Source organism: Anabas testudineus, chromosome 6, assembly GCF_900324465.2.
Source record: "Anabas testudineus chromosome 6, fAnaTes1.2, whole genome shotgun sequence".
Lineage (NCBI taxonomy): Eukaryota > Metazoa > Chordata > Actinopteri > Anabantiformes > Anabantidae > Anabas > Anabas testudineus.
This window is the reverse complement of record NC_046615.1, coordinates 15265164-15288157: the sequence shown is the minus strand read 5'-3', so window position 1 is coordinate 15288157 and position 22994 is coordinate 15265164. Positions and strand designations below refer to the sequence as shown.

The 22994-nt window shown below is 41.4% G+C and overlaps 2 protein-coding genes across 2 annotated transcripts; one reads left to right on the top strand and one right to left on the bottom strand.

Moving 5' to 3' along the window:
• Positions 1 to 788: 788 nt before the first annotated feature.
• Positions 789 to 10447, bottom strand: LOC113165270 (CD81 antigen-like). Its single transcript, XM_026364659.1, has 8 exons — positions 10289 to 10447; positions 8569 to 8683; positions 3308 to 3405; positions 3138 to 3212; positions 2932 to 3045; positions 2713 to 2814; positions 1635 to 1718; positions 789 to 1486 (listed from the first exon to the last, which is right to left on the bottom strand). Exons 1-8 carry the CDS (start codon positions 10352 to 10354, stop codon positions 1421 to 1423), a joined length of 720 nt encoding a protein of 239 aa, XP_026220444.1. The 5' UTR covers positions 10355 to 10447; the 3' UTR covers positions 789 to 1420.
• An 812-nt stretch (positions 10448 to 11259) lies between these two features.
• Positions 11260 to 22906, top strand: kcnc1b (potassium voltage-gated channel, Shaw-related subfamily, member 1b). Its single transcript, XM_026366095.1, has 4 exons — positions 11260 to 12692; positions 16050 to 16965; positions 17595 to 17768; positions 21456 to 22906. The coding sequence occupies exons 1-4, from the start codon at positions 12129 to 12131 to the stop codon at positions 21563 to 21565; spliced, it is 1764 nt and encodes a 587-aa protein (XP_026221880.1). The 5' UTR covers positions 11260 to 12128; the 3' UTR covers positions 21566 to 22906.
• The last annotated feature ends 88 nt before the right edge of the window (positions 22907 to 22994 follow it).

Sequence of the window (22994 nt, the reverse complement as noted above, 5' to 3'; positions counted from 1 at the left end):
GGGTGGGGTTGAAACCGGGGCTGTGTGCACATCAAACTGGGAAAAAAACACTGCTTTGTGGGTCTAGTTTGTTGCAGTGTGGTAGTGACATGTTGAAACAGGAAAGGGGCTTCTGCACAGTCATACCACAACACTAAATACAGCACTCTATTGTCTAAATGTGTCTGATTCTGTTGCATTAAGATTCCCTATATTTGAAGGGAAACAGCCAAAAAAAAAAAAAAAAAAGACACCGGTGTGCAGTGATCATTACGCAAGTGCTGCGTCCTCTGATGAGAACGTAAACCTGTTGGCAGAACAAACATGTGATGGGTGTGTCTGCACAGCGCCAGAAATACAAGTCAGTGGAGTGTTTGGTGTGTTCAGCTGTGCTGCAGTGGGAAAGGTGGAGCTGACTGAACAAGAGCAGTGTTGATCCCACACTGCCCACCTGTGGTGACACACCTGAACACCTGTATTGAGGGAGGTTTAGAGGAACAGATGGATCGAGCAGCATAATGTAAAACAGAGGACGTTTAGGGTTTGGGTTATTAGAATTGGATGCATGACACAAAAAAAAAGGGGGGGGGGGGGCTCTCCTTTTACAATGGATCCCAAGATGGAGGAAAACTCTATTCTGACACCAACTGTGTTTATTTAATTTATTTTCTTAACTTTTCTCTGTTCTTTGCATCTCTTTGGGTAAATACAATAGTTTCACCCTTGAAATGGATCAAAACCTGAAGCAGCAGATGATGAGAAATGATTCATCTTAATAAGGCTAAAAGCAAGAAAAGGTTGAAAATCAATAATACAAGACAGGTGACATAATTTATTAGAATTATTAAGACAGATTAAGTATAAAATTACTTTTTTTTTTGTCATTATTTAAGGAGGGGTGTTTCACATGTTCATGAAGGTAAACTAAAAAACACACAGGTTAACTCACTGTCTGCAATTATTACATTAAGACATGAATATTACCTTAGACCGCTGAAACCCTGCTGTTAAATTACACGATAACACTAAAATTGCAGTGAGATGCGTCACAAACAATAATCAGGGAACATATGGACTCTCCTAAGTGTTATTAATATATGGTGAGTGTATGTACAATTTATACATCCATAAAAAGAGCATTAAGCTGAATGACTTCAGAGAAATATTTCACAACATACTGCATATATAAAAGATTCATAAGAAGCGTTTTATGATAAATAAAAACATCTGACAGACAGAAGCTAAACGATTGTATAAGACAGATGAATGTTGATAGATTAGAAATATTAAAAACTATTTATTGTAGTTTCTGATCTAAAAGAAGAGGAGCGATATCCATCTTGTCATGTTGAAATCAAAAGGGAAAAGGAGCTGGTGTATATAATGATAAAATAATCTCATTGTAAGCAGATGCGGACTCTGCTGCTTGTTGGCGGGACTCCTAATAAACTCCAGGGCTGTTCCGGATCCCACAACAGAGCACCATGGTAAAGATCATCTCAAAGATCTAAGTGGGGAAAAGGGACAGAACCGGTTAATTCAATATGTCAGTGTGGTGGAGCCTGCATCCTTATCACAGCCGAGAGAAGCGGGAGTTTCAGGGAGGTGTTGTGAGCCTTAACAGACCACAGCGGTGTGAAATAAATGACACTCACCATGATCACAGCAACTGCCAGGGCAGCCAGACCAATCAGGTAGAGCTTCTCGGAGAACAGGTCGATCAGTTTAACGTGACAGCTCTGCAAGAAGCCAGGGATGGAATAAAGACTCTGATCACGCCAACGTGATGGATGAAGATGTTTTACCCTACCACACTGTACACACACTGTCATGGATCATCATGGTCATACGTAAGAGAGCTGCTGTCAAAACAAGGTGCACAATATCTGCTGGTTCTGACCACACACACCTGAATAATTAATCGTGTATCAGGAATATGTTGTAAATACAATCTAGAGCTTGAAAAGAATACAGTTCTTTATTGCTGTAAACAAACTCAATATTCAAGTAAAGGTGTAAGTACCTTCCCAAAGAAATACTCTAAAAGTCTAATAAAGATTTGTTTGAGAAAATCTTAAAGGTGAAAATTCTGAATCGTATGAACAAAAACAGCAGTCGGTGAATGTTGGGCTGCTTTTAACCACCGGATGTAGTAACAGGAAGTTAATCCATAAATGATACATCAGCATTTTAACATATGATGATTTTCTTAAGACTCTAATCCTGCTAAAACTAATGAGTAACTAATGTTAAAATAACCACAGTGATTAACACAAACTAAAGATGATGAGCTACTCCAGTTCTTCTCAGACATACACGTCATGTGCATTAGTTTGGACAACAATACATTTATGACAGTTTTAAGGTCAAATTTGAGCTTGTTGAGTTTGAAACATGACCATTTCAGTCTGAAAATGTAAACCAACAGCTCTCAACACTAACATCATTTCAAAACAACCTTTTGGTACCAAGTGAAGTTAAACTAATATTGTGTTTAAACAGTTTTCCCCCAAGGTGTGAATTAAATAGTTACTTTAATTAACAAATAAATAAAATAATCAGACTTGACTATGTAAATAGCTGACATATTAACAATATCAATGTCATCATGATTTCTTTTTCTTCGTCTGGTTTGAGGGTCTAAGCACAGAGGAACATTTCTTCAGTCAATAAAAATGTTTATAGAGTAGGTACTGTAGCAAAAATCCCCACCAGTTTGTTTTGTTTGTTTACCTGAGATGTTCCTACGAAGTCTGCTGGAGACTTTGTGGGACACAAGGTGCCGACGACTTGTTTAAAGAGCGCACTGTCATCTCCTTTACCACAGCAGTCGAGCTGAAGAAGCAGAAACAAAAAGATCGCTCAATAGATGCACGAATAAAATACATTTCTATTCATTCTAATAACAAAACCAAGTAGGTGAGCTAGTGAGGATTTTCTCTCTTGACTTACTGTTTTGTGGAAAACCTCCAGCACCTTGATTGCAGCATCTTTACTGGGAGACCCTGAGACATCCACAGCCTTAATGTATGCAGAGTCGTAGAAGTTGATCAGTTCTTTGGAGATCTGTGGACAGCGGGGATCAGAAAGATCGTTTTAGAAACACAACAACACACACTGGAGGTGAAATGTCGCCTTGTATGTGTGCGGTTTCTTACTGTGTCTCTGTTCATGAAACCCCAGATTGCTGCAGCCACTTCACAGGCGAAGAGGATCACCAGGAAGAAGAAGAACTGAGGAAATAAAATGAGACAGCGTGTTGGAACGACTTGTTTGATTTGATTGGATAAAACTAAGAGGCGTGGAAGTCAACATGCGAGACACTCACTGTCCCCAGCAGACACTGAGATTCCTGAATGGCACCATAACATCCGAGGAAGCCCACGAGCATCATCACGGCCCCGACAGCTATTAGTATGTACACACCTGCAAACACAGACACAGCAGAAAACTGAATTCACAGAACAGTGGTTCAACGTGTCTCCACCGTGTCCTCAAATCCACAAGGGGGCAGCAGTGTCAGAGCAGCGTCTGAGCGCCTGCTGCTCATTGATCCACATATTGTTTGGTAATGGACTTCCTTTTGCTTCCCCTGTAGGATGACATGCCATTATTGACATCCTGGAGATAAACGGCTCCCAGGTCATAAGAGAGAGGTGGAGCTGATGCTGTTCAGCTGTCAGAGCAGGAAATGACTTTCAAACACCCCCTAAACACCACAAACGCCCTCTGCCCCAACCCGGAGTGTTATCCTTCCCCAGGAAACAGTGGGACCATGTGAATACACACACACACACACACACACACACATCTTTGTGTGATTAAACTGATAAATGAGTCTGAAATGATTTACGCTGAAAGCTCAAGAAATGTAATTATTTAAAAAGTAATGTAAATAATTTTTCAAAAATCCACTTTTGACCATCATCTACGGTGAAGACAGAAATACACAGTCCCCAAGACTTTTAACAGCAACCCGAAATGTGTAGCTGGCATCGGTGCAGGTCGTCCTGTTGCAGGAAAAACTCAATGAATGGCAGAGACCTGACTCAGGTTTGGGGCGGCAGTAGCTCAGTTGGTAGACGCAGAAGATAAGTCTCCTTTTTTTTTTATTAATGTACATGATCAGAAACAAAACTGAGTATTAAAAGTAAAAATAGTGATTGTGCAGTCGTTCAGACTTACTATTATGCTACACATAACTGATGTGTTATTATGCACAGTATAACCTGTTAACATGTTAGTGTTATTGTTGGTTACATTCACAACACATTACATACACATTATTTTAAATACCACAGGATTTGTATTGTATGTAAAATCTAATACAAAATAACTTGATGAGTTACATGATGATTCACTGCACAATGTACTTGCAAAGTGATAGCTGTTATATTCAACGGAGTTAAAATACACGTTTACCCTACAAGCAGCATAATGTAAAATAGTGCAAGCTATAAATACAAGGAGAAAGGAATCGAGGAAACACAGCAGAAAATAGAATAGATTAACGCTAGACTATTTATATAAAAACATTTATTCATGTGTTTATATGTCCAGCTTATGTAACGAGGCAAAATACATAATTCCTGTAATCGTGTTCTTCTTGTTTTTATCTGAGTGATTTAAGGAGATTAGAGACGCGGTGGCTCAGCTCCACAATGTATCCGTAAACATAAATTACCTGGGTATCATTTTGCACAAATGTAAGTTTGTTTAATGACTTCAGTTCAATTAAACTCTGAACTCTGACACTAAAACTTTAAATCCTGTTTCCGTGGACATTTGGGGGAAAAGGTGGCTGCCATGTTTCAGATTTCTTTGACGTTGTTTGATCTAAAAGGATTTCGCTCTACAGTTTCCCAAATTGTTTCATTTCAATAACTTTCACAGAAGAAGGCAAGAAAGTCAAATGTTTATGTCGTGTCTCTTTCGTTCCTGTTTCATTATTCCTCTCATGATCCATCAGATCTCAAGGTTTCAAACCACTGTGCTACACAAGCTAACAGTATATAAAGTAAATGAGTGGTACGTTTACCTACATGAAGGATGGGTATGCTTCTCCCACCAGTGCTTTTAGAGAAACCATCTGAGAGCAGTGTGTTTCTGGCTTTTCTGTTCTCGCAAAGAAAACAAACACAGCCTCTAATGGTCTAAAACAGGCCGACAGTAAAAGACTCGGGTCACCTCACAAGTCCTCACATCGAGCCTCACAGATCACACACAAGCCTTCCTCAAACTGACATCGACACTCTGTCTTCTTTTCTCTGTCTCAGCTCAACACCCCCCCCCTCTCCCCTTTGCTCTTTCAGGATGTGTTTTTGTCGTAGTGAGAGACGGCTACCAGGGCCAGTAACCCAGCAATGCAGCAGAGCAGGCATTATTTCCACTGCCCTCCATTACTATGACAACACCCTTTGAGGTTTGAAAGCTATTGAGACTTTAAGGGAGACGGGCAATTTTAGACCACTGGGGAAGTTCATTTGTTTCTTGTCTCAGAGTGTAATCTCCAGAGAGGGAAAGAAAGAACACCGGCTAAAAGCCCCACTTGAACTTCCTTTCTACTCATATATTATTAAAAACAAAACAAAAGAAGCCATAGGTGTGATACACTTGTGTGTACACTTACAGGGCTTCATGCTAATACACTGAAAAAGAAATTCCTCACAGTGAAGGTGGCGCACACATGCGAACGTTTCCTTATGTCATATTGTTAACACGAAGGAAATAAGAGAGCAAAGCAGAGAACTGCTGAGTCTCTGAGTATGTAAACACAGAAACAGTCATTTAGAAATACATGGTACCACTTTGTTTTATAGGTCCCAGATTTTCCTGGTAATTAACAAGAGATTTTCCTCATACTTTTCTTACTGGGATATTTCCAGTACAGACTTGTGTCATTACGTAACAATTACAAAGGAAATGTAGAAAGTAGCCTATTATTTACTCTAGTTACATAGTACCACCTTGTTATATTTGACATTTTAAGAAAAAACTAAATTAGTAGTAAACTAGTAAATATTAGATTTATATAAATAATATATTTCACATTCATTGGGAATTACATCTGTGTTTCCAGCTGTTAGGATCAACATAGAAAACACACTCATCAATTCAGCAAATCAGCAGTTGTAATTATAATATAAGTTATAATTACAAATGTTTTTCCTATATATGTTCAATATGAAGTTGGACCTAGTGACACTTTATCTCATCTATTTAATCAGTGTAAAGTGTAAAAACAACTACTTGTGAGCATAGGAAGTGACACATGGGAGACTTATAATCTACTACATGTAGACTAGATGTAGAAATGTAAATTTTACTTTACTTTAATCTTTTTATAGTGCTATCATTTAGTTATATTTGTTTTATACTTGTTTACAGGCCGGTCTTGCTCTGTAAATTGTGGCTGTGACGTTGACATATAGCTGCAACAGACCAAAGCAGCCAGTGTGGCCTCTACATGTTGTACTGTGTGTACGGAGCCAGACCGGCTAATTACCCTGTTTCCTGTCTTCGTACTAAACTAATTTCTTCTGGCTGTTGCTCCATATTTACCTTCCACATTTCAGAGTATAAAAGTATTGAATTCCCTATTTCATTCTCTTCACACCTCACATTTTTGACTGCTCTCTTAAAAAGTCAGTCACAGTACTTGAAGTAGTAGTTTGTTAGTTTAAACTGGGGAAATGCTAGTTACTATTAAAACTGTCAGCTGACGAGACACAGTAGAGAACATCACTCCCTGCTATACATAGCTACTGGATCCCTAACAGCTTTATTAATGAAAAATATATCAAACACAGTTGCTTTAGATGGAAGTTTGAACCCAGCGTGTCTTTGTTTACTGGAATTTTCCTGTGGGACAAACGTCCTGTTTATACAAAGCAGTTAATGTAGCTACAAAGTAGGTTTCACTTGCCGGGAGGCCCCAGATAAAAGCAGTCCCATCGCATACAATGACGTACAATTTCATATCAACATGTTTGCCTTCCTTCTCAGCCTGTTTACTCACAAAATAAACTTTATATATTTTTCTAATATGAAGAAATAGACTGAAATCCTCTGTCTCTTTGTGTCATAAAATCTCCTACAGTATGAGGCACTAACCCGATTTGACTACCGACAACTGATTTCAGGCACTGGTTAGGAGGTAGGAGAATGTGTATTTTCAGCCTTACATAAATACCACTTTGCTGTGCCAGCATGCTAAAAACATCCACCCCAAACTCTAATTTCAGGGGTAATGTGCAGATGTACGAGGCTATTTGAATTATGCAAGGGCGTATGTTCAAGAGAGGGTAAAAAAAAAAAAAGAAACATTGCCTTGATCTCGCTTGGGTGGGCCTCTCCTGCCGCCCGGCCTCTAAAATCACAAGTGTGCCTCACCTCTATAAAAAGCATGGGTTCGCCTTTGCTCTGTATACTTACTGAGGGGTAAGTATGGGAGAGCAGCAGGAGCCCAAATGTAAATTAATGGGCTCACTAGAGTTCACCACCACAACAAACTAAGATGATGGACCTTTGAAATACATGCATTGTAGGTTTTAGGGCCAATCTGTGGCTTGCTGAGGGCAGCTGAGGAGACATAATGATAATTTATGAGTGTAGTTCCTGCATGAGGCACATAAGACTTTAGGACTTTTACAAGATAAACAGAGAACATGGTACACTACAGTAACACAAAACTCTTGAAAATAATTGAGGATCGAACACTTTAGAGTAACAGAGAGAACATGATGCCTCTATTTGAGCACCGTGCTCACAGACTGTTTGTTTCCCCAGAGCCCATATATGTCTCAACATCTGTCTGAAGCATCTGGCCTCTCTCCTGAAAGAACCTCAAAGCTAGGACGTTTAGAAACCAGAAACATGTGGATTTATCTGATTTTGAGCTCATCACCTATGTGGTTATCCTTTCATATGGACGGCTGAGTAAAAACACTGGGGAGACGCTGGCTGTGCCACTTGTACTGCGGATTTACGCAGGTCCTGTTTCCTGGACTTTTCTTAGAGGTCACGGCGCTGCTGCTGCTGCTATTTCTGGATTTTAATCACATAGTTTGAGTTGAGTGTGAAAGACTGGTAATTCTATTATGTTTCTATTAATTGCTTTACTGCCATCACTGTGTTAACAATGAGCTTCCTGTGGTGAGGCATGTTTCAAGAATTAGGTGGGACACTGAATGATGACTGAGCGTCCAGGAAACAGAGACTGTGGCACTGAGGCGATGATTCACTTTTAGGTTATTTTTTGAGCACATTTGTATTGTTGTAGTTGATATTTATCTATTGTTCTTCTGTGTGCTGTTTATATCTAAATTCAGGCCAGTGCACGCCGTGGACATTATGCATTGAAGTGTGAATTAGCACCTTTCTCATCTTTGAAAAACAAGTCCACTGATGCAGTGATGAGAATAATTTCATTAGGTTTTTAAGTCAACTAGCAAATACTGAACAACAATGAAGTCACTTTAAACTCAAAAACACAGATTTATATTAAAGCTGTGTGGGGAACGAGCCGTCTTTCATGCTACTGAAGCGCTGGTGTGTTGAGAAGCTTGACTGTAAAAGCCGTATACTCACTGATATAAAAAGTGCCTGGTGCCTGCTGTCCCTCCAGATGCAGTGTGAGGAGATCGCTGGTTTGACTGTCATGGCGGAGCCACAGGGCCACTCCTAGGATCACACCTCCGGCCAGCTGTCCCAAAGAGAACAAGGTTTTAATGATTCTGTTGCATGTTTCTTCACTTTGGTGAAACCTCGAGGAGGATCAGCTGGGATGAATATTAAAGCAAACATGTAGTTATCAATTTTTAAGACTTTTCACAAAGGCTTTAAACTATATGACAGCAACAGAGGGGGCCACGACATCTCAGTGGCACAAAACCTGACTCTCTCAAGATCAGGTCAGTGTTCAAACCTTTCTACTAATGTTCTTCTCTGTCCAGCTCCACCGTGATAAGAGGATATCCTGACACCTCAGTGACCTACAGCACCGACGTGTCCTCACAGCATTTTTAAAAGCCAACTCAGTAACTTTGTTGTCCAGCTTTATCTCCCCTTATCTCTCTGTTCTGCGTCTAATAAAGAGAAATACTCCGATGTAGATATTACATGTAAAAGCTGATGGAGCATAACTTCTGAGGGGTTGTACATTTTATTTTTCACATGCTGATGTGTTTTTTCTTTATCCCAATGTTTATATCAAGATATGGGCGCATTTAGTGTCATGGCTGCCCTCCATTGTTCTTGACATGAATAACAAAAGCAAAGTGAGGAAGAGACGGCTTCGAGTTTTCACAATCACAGGCACAGCAGCAAAGCCAAGAGAGGAAACACTCAATCAAACATGGAGTGTCCAGGATATGGTGACTCTGTGCTCACCTAAAAAAAGATGTCTGCTCTGTGGAGACAAACCAAGTGTAAATTCACAAACAAGTGATCAATTCTGGCTGAGCAAGGCCGCGAGGGAACACGCGGAGTGGACGACACATCTGCAAGAAGCCGGATGAATAATGAAGCGTACAAAGCTGACAGCTGCTACTGAACTGAAGTGGCAAGTCCCTTGTTGCTGAAATAACTTTTCCTGAAATGAAATGGATTCAGTTTTCAGGATGAACATGCATTAAGTGAATAATAAAACTGGACCGACAGATGAACAGCTTCCTGAGCTCTATAAAGGTTTAAAGGGAGCAGCTACTACAGCCTGGTGATCAGGTGGGAACAAAGGAAGTGTGACAGGGAAACAGCTTCCCCTCACACAGAAACTCTCTTACGTCTGTCCAATCTCTCTCTTTGTGTGTTTTGAATCCATCTTAAGAAGCAGAATTAACAGTACTGAGGTTTATGTTGTTATTTTATTTCCATAGGACCCTCCTGTCTGGAGTTTATAATCAATATGATAGATCTGAAACAGGGTTAATATGAGACATATTAAACAATAAACAAATAAAGTTCTATCACATAACAAGACTGAGGGGACTGAAGCCCCCATTAAAGCCTGCAGGGCTCCCCACTCTTTCTCTGTCCCTGCACTGGTGCTCGGTCATGCAGAAAATAACAGTAGATGAAGTGTAAGAGCGTTTTCATCCCTGCCTGGCCAAACTCCAGAGAGAGACTCCTCTCTCCTCTCTAAAAGACTTAGCAGTATAATTAATACACCACGTCGGGGAGACCTCCAGGATGCAACATTTATGAATTTAAAAGCCATCAGCTGCACAACAAGTGAGAAAGTTATAGGAAAGTTGTTACACACAAAAGACACAGATTTAAAAAGTACAAAAAAAAAAAAAGTTTAACTCACCCAGAAAATAAAATTAAAGAAGAATAACATATATTTAATGCATTTCGTGCAGCCCGCCACAGCCATGATGAGAGTTTTTTTTACCGGCTCGTCCTTTTGCCAAATCAGACTCTTAGTGGCAGCTGACTACTGTCCGGGTTGAGCGCCTCTACGCTGGAAACCCCTCCTTTATAATCAGGAGTGAAAACCGAGACGGAGAACTGCCCACCGAGTGGAGCAGACAGGAGGAGAAGGAGACTAGAAGAGCGAGCAGGGAGGAAATGCAGGGGGGAGCTCAGATCCATGTTTTCACTGAAAGAAAGAAGAAATGTAAAAATCTGTGCAGCATTATTTCATCTTTTCTCATTCAGATGATTTTCTTTCATCAGAAATTGTGCGTAAAGCTGCGTATTAAACTGTGTGATTCATCCTGGACCCGGATCTGCGCCAAAATGACACCTGGACTGGGACCTTTTTTAAACAAAACACAATAATTAACGAACTTAACTTGAATTTAAAAAAAAAGGCCAAAAACATGTGTTGCAGCGAGCACTGGCGCCACCTGTTGGCCTGCGTTGGAGAAGCGCACATGGAGTTGCGCAAAAAAAAAAAAAATCTCATATTCCTCCCAAAATATCATCGCTCAGCGCAGTGACACACACAGACACACACACACACACACACACACACACACACACACGTGTAGATTGTCAACAATATATTCTGACTCCTTACATCCATAAATCTATCATAACATGACAACAGATCAGACTCTTTGATGCTGGGGGCCAGATCTGCGCCTCCATGTCTCCAGGGTCTCATCATCTCCGACCATCAGTGCATGAAGATGATGCCCACCCTCCCCTCACTCACACTCTCCTCCCAACCTCCGACCGCCGCTGACCGACAGTAAGTGAGAGTGAGAGGAAACGCTGCAGTGACATTTTCAACTGTCTTAATTGGAGAAGTTCGTTTTAACTGAGCATGCTCCATCTGATCTGACAGTAGAGCTGAGTGTACGGTGTGAATAACACGCAGTCTGGGCGTTTTGGACGTTTGTCGCCCTCTCATCTCTCGGTTTTTCTTTCTGTCACGCAGCACGGAGACGAGAACATCTTCCTCCCTTTTAGTTGTTGATGTTTTTCTGAGCAATGCTTCACTGATGGGGAAGTCTCAGCGCAGGAGAGCATCTGTGATCTGAGACAAAGACCTGCTGCACAGTGGCGGAGCGTCGTTAAACGCAGAGAGGGAGCGGGCTGAGCGTCGGTGTGAAGGAGGCGAGTCTGTAGGCAGCAACAGAGGGGGGACAGAAGCAGCACAGTCTCTACCAGGAGCTGCCGGACAGGCGCTGTCCGCTCAGCACCACCGCAGTCACCTTGCAGTGAAAGTCATAAACCTGCTCAGGACTGATCTGACCACCTACTGCAACCTGTGGAGTCCCATGTGCTGGATTTACTGTGTGTGTGGGGTGGACATGGCCAGCGTTGGTCCTTTTTATCTCGACATCTTGGATTTACCGACGATGTGACGTCCATCCCTAATGTGATGCCATTGGCTGCAGTCGTTTTGGATTTCGATTCCATACCCTCCAGTGAGTGTGGCGGCTCCGAGCCTTTATGATCCTCCAGTTGCATGGCAGGTGCGTGTAGAAAGGACTGGGTTTAGAGGGAATGTAGCCTGGTGCGTGTCGAGCAGCCCTGATTATTTCATAGTTAGTGAGAAACGACAGGTTGCTTTGCGCGCTGATTTCCTTATGTAATTGTTTCCTCGGGTCTAATCACTGCTGTGCAGGGTTGCACGGTGCGCCTAGACTTACCTTTGCGATGAAGGGAACTTATTGGAGAAATGCCTAGGGGACGCAATGGGCCTGAGCGACGACAAGGATCGCATTGTGATAAACGTGGGAGGGATCAGACATCAGACATACCGCAGCACCCTGCGCACCCTACCTGGAACTCGCCTGTCCTGGCTGGCCGAGCCTGATGCACCCAACCACTTTGACTATGATGCCAAGATCGAGGAATTTTTCTTCGACCGCCACCCTGGCGTGTTTGCACACATCCTTAATTATTACAGGACAGGTAAACTGCACTGCCCGGCTGATGTCTGCGGGCCCCTCTATGAGGAGGAACTGGCTTTCTGGGGCATTGATGAGACAGACGTGGAGCCATGCTGTTGGATGACCTATCGCCAGCACCGGGACGCCGAGGAGGCCCTTGATAGTTTCGGCGGGGGGGGCCTGTTAGACCTGGGGAGCGATGATCCGGAGCCAGAGCCGGAGCATACTGAGGATGATGTGGATGAAATGACAAGGAGGCTGGCGCAGGGAGGATCTCCTGATGTCAGGAGTGGGAGCCTGTGGAGCCGGTGGCAGAGGCGTGTTTGGGCTCTGTTTGAGGACCCCTACTCCTCCAAATATGCAAGGGTGAGTTGATTGATAATATTCTGGGTCTGTCTGTACTTTACTGTAGATGTGGGAACCCCATAGCTGGTTACTATATACCCATTCTGAGCTACAGTGTGTCATCTGTTGGAAACAGTAGAAGCTGTGTGTGTCGCTTTACGGTGAAACAAATACTGGTAGAGGCTTTGGAGAAGCTTGTGATGACCTTGACATTGCTCTCCGGGTCTCCATAGCAGGGATGTGACTGTACAGAGAACGGAGGTTGAAAGCAAACCAAAGATCTCATCTGAGAAAGTAATTTACATGCAAATCATTACATCCACTCCTCCTCTAGCTCACAGAAGAAGATAAAGAAACTCATTCTGACTCTCACAGGTCTTTGGATTGATATTTCCAGGACATGCGGATCCCTGTGCAGGCTGGCTCTTTGGTTAAATAGGTCAGCTACACCTTAGGAGAACAGATCTTTGGCACCACCAGAAGTTTAGTGGCAGACCTCCAGACAAAAATGGGCTCCTGTTAGAGGTGACATTTTTGGTCTTTGGTATGGGCACTCTTCCATCTGGGCGAAATGCCTCTCATTGGTGACAATGAAATGACTTTACACCATCAGAGTTTTTAGTTTTTTGATCACTGCCCCCTACAAATGTCGCTGTGCTACATGCTGCTTTGACAGCTGTAGCAGCACGATTGTTGTAATTATTTATCAGGCTCCGTCCAGAAAGCGTGAACTGTATTAACACATTCCTGATCTTACAGCAGGAATTAGGGGCAGTGGCTTAGGCAACACAAACTTCCTTTACTTCTCACTACACTCTGCAGACAGGGAAATGTCCCAAAGCAGGGACTTCCTCAGATGTGTCCTACATTTAACAGCAGGCAAGACTAAAGCAGAGGATTGACAAAGTTTCACTCACACAGGCAGGAAGATTAATTAGAACAGAGCCTGAGAGTTAATTACAGACTCCGTGCACAGAGGGTACATCAGTGGACCATTGTCACTGCACATCACTGTAGGCCTGTGGTTTGCCAGCAACAGTGAGAATTAGCCAATAAGGAGCAAACAATTTTCGCCTGCTATCCTCCCTCCAGGCCACACTGTTCCAAAGTGTCACAAAGACACATCATTTAGGAGGCGGGCTGATAAGATGCAGCGTTTGTTTAACAGTTTGGAGGGTGGTATGTTCACAGGGCTGAGTGAGCCAGTGTAACATGAGGCATCAGCGGTCAACATGAAAGTAGCTTATAATATATTATTATTTAATATAAACATTAAATCTGTTTTAGCTGGTGTGCAAAAGCAGAACAAAATAACAAGAGTTGTTTTTTATATTATATTATTATTTTCTGGACCAACTGAAGAATAATTTGGCCGATCACAGTTTATAAAATCCAAGTTCACACATTTAAACAGCTTGTTCTGCCTGACTAACAATCCAAAAATAAAATTATGTTTACAGTGTTAGAGAACCACAAAAAAAAAGGACTGATTCCCAGTTTAAAGGTTTAAGATAAGTAAGATGCTGCAAACATTATCAGCTCAGACTGCATCTGTAAGGTGTTGACTGAACTGGATGATCTGGGGACCACAGAACAGCTGCCTGCTTTTCCCAGGCAGTAATCCAGTCCAGTAACTCAGTGCTGATTCCACTCGCTGTTATTTTTCGAGGTCATAGTTTGCAGTGTGGTTGTATTGGTTTGTATTATAGTCTAGGGTGCACTTGTTATTGTGAATAGCACATACTGTAGAGGGGGTGGACAAAACAATATTATGCAATCTGATAAAACTACACCACATACTAATGCCTTAATACGGACAGAGCATCGCTCTTCCACTGTATAAACACAGGCTGAACAGCAGTAACAGGACAAAGCTGCATTATTGACTTCATTAAAGTGTCAATCAGTCCTTTCATTCACGTAATAGTTGTTTGTTTAAAAGATAAATATGTTGATGTGAATCTTAAGGAAATTTAAATAACATTCAAACACAATTCTTCATTTTTATTCATAGGAACTGAAGTTTGAACTCTGCATTGTTGTAGACACAGCTGCAGTCACAGTAGTGTACAGTCTTTACACTCTGTGTCCAGTCTGACCATTACACTAACGTGGAGGGGAAGCAGACATTCATGAACAATAGCGATTTCCTCAATCCGATGAGATGAATTGCCAGTGATGAGATGCTACGATGAGAGCCTGTTTTCCATCTTGGGCCTTATTCAGATACTGTGAAAGGACATGACTAACCAAGACACTGAGCTTCCTTTGCTCTATGAATATACATATTTGAGACTTCCTCACTCTCAGAGAATGCATCAGTCCAGCTTAACGCCTCCCTGATGCCATTCATTACTTCTCACTGCTACTTAACAAAGCTCTGCATTACTTTGGAGAAGCACTACAGAGCCCCTCATAAAGACATCTTTATGCTAAGTTTTATTGATCCAACATTTGTGATTTAAAGGCTCATGAAGTGGCTATCTGCTCATCCTTCCTGCCTCTTTGTCCACCATCTACAACATACTGACATCAGATTCCCATTAAATATATAGTTGTTTTTTTTTTTACCTTTATGTATTAAGACTATGAGCTAACCCTAACACCAGTACAGTATGATGAGAGGAGGATAATATGAGGACAGGCTGACAGCTATCAATCCTCAGGAGAGAATACTGTTACATCCATGTAACATGTAGAAATTTCTGAACCTAAATGTGATGAAATGAGATCATCCAATCAATATATGATGGTGGCTAAAGTACTCTTTTGCCATTAAGGGAAATATAGGTTTTTCATAGAAGTCTCTTCTGAGCTCAGCCAGCCTTTCAGCTCACTGCAATTCCCAAGAGTTAATCACCTGGGCAAAAACCTACTGTAGTGATGGTGCTGAAGGGAAGAACCCCAGCTAAATTTAGTCATGGAGGTTGACACTAATGTCCCCGCTGCTGCTGCTGCTGCTGCTGCTGCTGCTGCTTCTGCTGCTGCTGCTGCTGGTGCCTGCTCTTTGTATTTCTGCTTGTAGCATACCCTTGAAAATGCAATGACCTTGAGACACAGTAGAGAGATGGGAAGGAAGAACGGAAAGCTCGTATTGATTGTCCCTTTTACAATGACACGTGTGAATCAAGATACAAGGAGAGGATGCGGTGACAGAGGGTGGGTGTGTGTTAATGCCACTGTCACTGCTAAACCAGATGCCATTGTCTCACATAATAGATTGAATTGCATTGGGCTGTGCTAAGAATGGTTTCCAAGCCTTGAAGCTTGATTACATGGCATGTATTACTGTGCTCACTCTCCTCTCTGTCCTTCTCTTCTCCCCCTCCTCTCTCGCCTCTGACTCTTTTCTGCACCCTGTGTGTGTTTCCTGCACAGTGGATTGCTCTGGCCTCACTGTTCTTCATTCTGGTGTCCATCACCACCTTCTGTCTGGAGACCCACGAGGCCTTCAACCCCATCATCAACCGCACTGACTACGAGCCGGTGGACAATATCACAGTGGTGCACACTTACCAAGAAACCGAGACTGCGGCCTACCTCACCTACATTGAGGGCGTTTGTGTGGTGTGGTTCACGTTTGAATTTCTAATGCGAATAACTTTCTGTCCAAATAAATTTGACTTCATCCGAAACGCCCTGAACATCATCGACTTTGTGGCCATCCTGCCCTTCTACCTGGAGGTTGGCCTCAGCGGGCTCTCCTCCAAAGCAGCTAAGGATGTGCTGGGTTTCCTGAGAGTGGTCCGTTTTGTGCGGATCCTGCGTATCTTCAAGCTGACACGTCACTTTGTAGGGCTGAGGGTGCTGGGCCACACGTTACGGGCCAGCACCAATGAGTTCTTGCTCCTCATCATCTTCCTCGCTCTCGGTGTTCTTATCTTTGCTACTATGATCTACTACGCTGAACGGATTGGAGCCAACCCCAACGACCCTCGAGCCAGCGAACACACACACTTCAAGAATATCCCGATTGGATTCTGGTGGGCTGTGGTGACCATGACAACCCTGGGCTATGGAGACATGTACCCTCAGACAACCTCTGGTATGCTGGTCGGAGCCTTGTGCGCCCTGGCAGGTGTGCTGACCATCGCCATGCCCGTTCCTGTGATAGTCAACAACTTTGGAATGTATTACTCGCTGGCCATGGCAAAACAGAAACTACCAAAGAAAAAAAATAGGCACATCCCTCGGGCACCCCAGCCAGGTTCTCCTAACTTCTGTAAGGCAAGCATCACCTCCCAACACCCGAGCCCCATCGCCCATGACGACGTTTTCGAGATAAAGTTTCAAGGTAAGAAACAAAGTTAATATTTATTCTGATGCATCGTTGTCTCATCTCTCCTCTGTCCTCCTGAAGCAGCCGTATCACTGCTCAACTGTGCTCATTGTTTGTCTGTTCCCACGCTTCAATCAGCTGATGATTCAGGCATGAGATTAAACAAATGCATTTCCTACTGAAAACAATCAGTAAAATATGTGATGAAAAGCATATCTGACTCTGGATAGAAGAATAAAGAGACTGAGGCAGACTGTGAGTAATCTTGCTATTGATTTTGAACTTCTTAATGAAGTGATTCACTGTGATTCACTCTTAACACTAACTTAAGTCTTTGTAATGTTAACAGCATGTAAATAGACGCCACGTGATTTCCTATTGCAATCCTTTGGTGGCATTAATGCAAAGATATTTTGACCAGTTTGAGCTCAAACAACAGATTGCAAAGGGACAGTGTGCAAACATTGCACAGCAACTATACATTTAGTATTATTGTATGGGCTAATTCCTATGTGCACTGAGGTTGTAGAGCATGGAAGTGGCAGCTATATTAAAAAGGCAGTTCTTCTGAAAAGACATCATGTGTATGAAACCATATTTTTGTGTTTTTCTTTCCTTTTTATTTTTAATTGTTTGACTAAAAGATTCCAAGCTAAACGGTGAGGCAGCTAACGCAGCTCTGGCCAATGAAGATTGCCCTCATATAGACCAGGCCATATCTCCGGAGGAAATCTTCAGCCCGAGTGAGAGAGAGCGGCCCTGCTTCCTGGTCACCACTGCTGAACGCCCCAACCACACAGGGGGCAGAGTGAGGAGGGGTACGTACAGTAACAGCCAATCACAGGCCCCCGTAAGACACTGACACCCTGTAGAACATAGACAGGACAAGCTCCTTTTCTCTTTTTGCTGAGTGTTATACCTCAGTTTCACACAGGCACACAAACAGAAAACACACACAACTACAAACCTCTTATTACGACCTTCACACACTTTCACAGCAGCTGCTTCTCCTCAGTCATCCCTTTGGGAATTGTATACATTCCAAGTCACAGTAACATCTGTTAGGGCCAAGCACAATCACCACAAATGTCAAAAATAATTGTCCACATCTACATAATATATTTTTTGATACCATGCATAATGTAATACCGCTATTTATTTATTTATTTATTTACCAGTAAGAAAGCTATTTTCGAGATTTATATGATATAGAATGTGTTGTCTTACATGCCTAACAAAGTATTTATGTGCTATGCGTGTACCATGTATGTATATGTGTTTTAATGATAAATACCATGCGGGATCCTGACTTATGAGTACATTGCTATTGACCATAACGGTGCATGAAGTGTCTTGCTGATGGGTGCTATCAGTATGGTGAAGGAGAACAACACAAATAGAGGAAGAAGGCAAAGTCAAATATTAATTCTAATGTTATGAAAAGCCAAATTCTAGTTGAACAATTTTTACACTTTGAGAGCAGGGTTAAGCCCTTCTTTGTTTGTTTTAATATTAATGTTCAAAACATTCCTAAGAAAGTCATGTTAGTCTCCAGCTGTGTGCAGCCAGCACATCAGCAGTGAACGCCATATGGGATGAAATTCTACTTGTAGCTGAGAAAACATTCACTGCCTGAGGTGCCTACCTTTTAGGGTCTTTTATAGTGTTATACTCCAAACCATTCCAGTACCACCCGGTGCATGCTGTTGTACTCCTAATGCACTCAATGCATGGAGAATAATAATCTGTCTGGTTGACCTGTCTGTGTTGACCTGTTTCTTTGGAGACAAAAACAAGAAAGCAACAGGTGTAGTATTATCAGTGAGGAACACCAAAACACTTTGTCATGGATTCAGTGCTGCAGTGTACTCAGAACGTTCTCTGTTTTTCAACTGAAGGTTATGAAAAGCCTTGGAGCCTTAACAGCATGTCTGGCATGAGCGGGGATGCCTCTGGAGTGTCCTCAGTGTCCGCCCTGCCCTGCAGCCCACCCTGTCTAATGCAGCACTCACATTCTCCCATCCCATCCATTATGTAGCATGGTTGAGTAGCAGATACAATGCCATTGGAAGGCCAGTCCACTCTCCTCCTTCTAACCCTTCCTGTCAGATTTTGGTTTTACACTTGCCTTCGCTCTTGCTTTTTTTTTTTTTTTCTTCCATTTTTATTTCTTTATTTTTCTGGAAAACTGTATCTTAACTGTGCTAATACTCAAGCTTCCCAAGTGTTATCCTTGGGTGTGTCATCATAACCTAGGCTAGAAAACACTGGCACATGCCACTCTGCATGTGTCACCTCAGTTGCAGACAAAGCACTGTTCTACTTCGACCACAGGCTAACCCCACTCTTTCCCTGTGTTTACATCATTGCCTGTTGCTCTGTTGCTTTTGATCTCGCATACTCTTCAGCCAATAACTTTTATCTCATCTGCTTTTTACAATTTTTGTGAAAGATTTTTTCATAAAGATGTAACCCCTGCTAACAATATGCTGGACATTAACAACACATTGCTTTTAAACACATCCAAAAGGTATCATTGCCAGCTGTTAAGGAAACTCCTCTTAAGTGCTTTGTGTGTTGCAAAGTAGAGACGTTACCATTGTGAAAGTGCAATCCAGACAAGACTTAATGTTTTTTTGAGTGGCCATTAAAAAATATATAAACATAAGGTTCATGATGTCCTAGGCAATATGGAGATGATGACAATTCCTATGATACTAGTGATGAAGACATCTAATGTCAACAGAACTAAAACTGTTTGTTCATTTGCATGAACTGCATGAAAAATTCTGTTCAACAAGAAGCTGTGTTGCAGTACCTGTAAGAAAAAAAAAATATTTCAAAAGCTTCTAAAGCTTTGTCATTTTTATGCATTTTGAGACAGCTTTACCAGAGACTCAGTCATAGCAGAGATTTTTATGTAGCTGCCATTCTTTGCCTTTCCCCAAATTCACATATTTATTTTCTTGTATTTATTTGACTGGGGCCTCCAAATAAAATAGCGTGATTTCACTTAAACAATCTGTCATAAAGCCAACTAATGCTGTTATGAGCATAAATATATTTTATATGAATATATTTAGTGGTAGTTACAAGTTTTTAAACAGTATCAGTCTGCGGCAACTACTGCTGTGGTGCCTAAATTAAGATGAGGCGCATGAATTATAAAACAACGGTGCCTTCATACCGGGTCAGGCAAAGTATAAGCAAGTAATAAGTGACATGATATTACATAAGTGCTCCCAGTGTAGCATCAGTACACCTTATACCATGCTCATAACAGTTTAATGGAAGCTTTATTTTCTAAGGTGCGCGCTGTACCTTTCGCACCGCCCTCATTGATCACAGTAAAAATGCCCTCTTGATTATTAGTTACTAGGATCTAACTTTTAGTAGGATACATAACTCCAAGCGAAAACCACCTAAAAATCTAACACAGCTCAAGAAAAATTTTATATGACAAAGCACAATATGTTAGAGGGGGCCCAGCAACACTGTAGAGCCTAAATATATTGAGTTATGATCAACCAGAAATGTCATAATGACTCCTGGAGTATGTATGTGTATTGATTTAAAGCATCAATACTGTTACTGTCCCAATAATTATGCACAATTTTTCAGGGCACTTTAACAAATTTCATGTTGACCAATCAAAAATGTTAATTTTAGTAGAAAGATGTAAAAAAAAAAAAGTATAGCAACTCATCAAAGTTTTGTTTTTATTCTGAATGACCAGAGTTTTACATTTCGAGTCATGTCTCTTGTGGTAATTAATGGACGTTCTATATTAAAAAGGAAAAGAGAAAAAAAAAAAACTTGTGAAGATTTGATGTGAAGAGATGCAGGTGAATTATATGCTCATGCAATTCAAGTGGGGGAAAAAAGTACAATATGACACAGCTCGGGATGTGGGTCTACTTGGGGAAAGGTAAATGCATGTATTTTACATTTATGCAACAGAAAAGTATTCAAATAAAATGTGTAAATATAAGTCCTTGCATGAAATAAATTTTATACACAATGAGCGTTTAGACTCCGTTTTTATTCAACAGCACATGCATACATACATCTTTCCTTTCCCACTAGCTAATGGCTAGTGCTTTCTACTGCTGTTTGACCCTCTGTCTGCGTGTGTCCGGGTCAAAGAGAGCATTAAAAACGAGGTGACTGTGAGAGCATGACGCAAAGTATACAAACGCATGACAATGACCGAACTACAGTACATCAACCTGTAAAGCGCAGCATGATCGGGCATGTTTATTAACCGACTCAGAGTCCAACATCTGTACACAGACAGTACATTGTTGTCTGATGCCTTGGCTACGCATGGGAAATACATGGTAAACCTATCGTTTACCATGAGGAACTAACGGAGCACATTTTCTTTACTCTCCAAGCTAGTGTCATTTCCACCTCAGAGGTACCCATCATCGCCATCATTTCCACCATTAAACATAATTTGTGTAATAATTTCTTTTTATTATTGTTTTTTTATATGTTTATAGAGACCCAGCGACAGCACCGGAGCAGACAACCAACAGAGTCAGTTTGTGTTATGAACCATGGTGTACCAACCACTATGTGTATGACCCATAATGGCCCATCACCCACCTGATAGTGCTGTAACATTGTTGTGTGTATTACTTAGTATTTTTAAATGGGTGTGACAGTGGCAACCTGTACATCACAAACTCAGCATAGATGTAGCACTGAGGAAGTTTTGTTGTCAAGCCTTATGTAGCTCAGTATCTGTGACTGGTTACTGTGTTGTAATCTGTGTGCCTATTTTCTGTGTGTGCCAGTGCTGTAAATATGCTTTTATGTGTGCTGAAGTTGTGTGTACCAATGTTTTTGAGTGATCATCAATATCTGTGTGCTTCTTCTGTTGAAAAAAAAAAAATGTTGCTCCGATTTTAATCACCCTCCAGCAAAAACCTGTCACTTGTCATGTCTGCCAGACTCAACAGTTGAAAACAAATCGTTAACTTTGCACTGTCATGGTCACATCTTTGTAGACTTTTGCACTGTTTTACACCAGTGGACTTTTAACGTTTCTTTGATATGTTTTCATATCATCAAAGAGATAACATCCACACACACACACACACACACATACAAAAAAGAGAAAACAAACAGGTCACACTTTCCAGAAACACCACTCTTTTACTACCTTTTATTAATGACACATTGAAACAGCAAAGTGTGCTGTTAGGAACTGGTAAAAGATTGAGTTGGTTAAACAACGGGTTAAGGTTATTTAGAAAATAATTAATATTCATATCACACCATTGATAATTGTTCTGTTGTACATTTTAATTGACAATCATGTAGAATTGGATTATTATTCTTTTTCTGCAAATGTACAAATTGGTGTATTAGTATATGTTACTAACTAATGCCAAAACTGTATACACATCATACTGGACAAGTGCCTCTGTTATGCAAATCTTTCTTACCATTCAGGAGTAGCTTAACCAACATGATGCACTAACTACATTTTATTTCAAATTAGCCATCAGTTACCAGCGATTGAAAACAAGCATCAGTTCAGTACTCAATAAGCACACAAAAACAACAGTGACCCCCGTGCAGAGCAGCTTCTAAGGGAAAATGTGAGCATACCTAATAAAAAAACACACACAACAGACACTGGGTATGAAGCATAGAGTCATTGTTTGCGTGGAAAAGTTAGGGAAAAGGGACCAACTTTTTACCGAACAACTGCAAACACACTGCCAACAACTCACTGAGACCTGTGTGTAGTCAGAGTACACGAGCACAAACGGGGGAACAGTGTGCCGATCATTGAAAAGAAAACAGCAGCAGTTATCATTGATCAAATCAATAACACAACTAAGAGGCAACTAATGTGTGCCGTTTAGTGAGACTTCAGAGTGTGTGTTTTGAACACCGTGCATTTTGTGGTTAGTTATCTCAGTAAGGTGTTCAGTGATCGTTATGATTGGTTTGTTGTTTAGGGAATTTTTTTTTGGTGTCTTTTTTGACCGATACAGTTCAGGCTTGTACAATAAATAGTGAGAAAT

Excerpts from the sequence above, each read along its gene's own strand:
- kcnc1b (XM_026366095.1), top strand. The coding sequence starts at position 12,129 with ATGGGCCTGAGCGACGACAAGGATCGCATTGTGATAAACGTGGGAGGG. Across the intron at positions 12,693-16,049 it reads ACTCCTCCAAATATGCAAGG|TGGATTGCTCTGGCCTCACT; the intron begins GTGAGTTGATTG and ends TTTCCTGCACAG. Across the intron at positions 16,966-17,594 it reads TTTCGAGATAAAGTTTCAAG|ATTCCAAGCTAAACGGTGAG; the intron begins GTAAGAAACAAA and ends TTTGACTAAAAG.
- LOC113165270 (XM_026364659.1), bottom strand. The coding sequence starts at position 10,354 with ATGGCTGTGGCGGGCTGCACGAAATGCATTAAATATATGTTATTCTTC. Across the intron at positions 3,213-3,307 it reads CTCAGTGTCTGCTGGGGACA|TTCTTCTTCTTCCTGGTGAT; the intron begins GTGAGTGTCTCG and ends TTATTTCCTCAG. Across the intron at positions 3,046-3,137 it reads GTTTCATGAACAGAGACACA|ATCTCCAAAGAACTGATCAA; the intron begins GTAAGAAACCGC and ends CGCTGTCCACAG.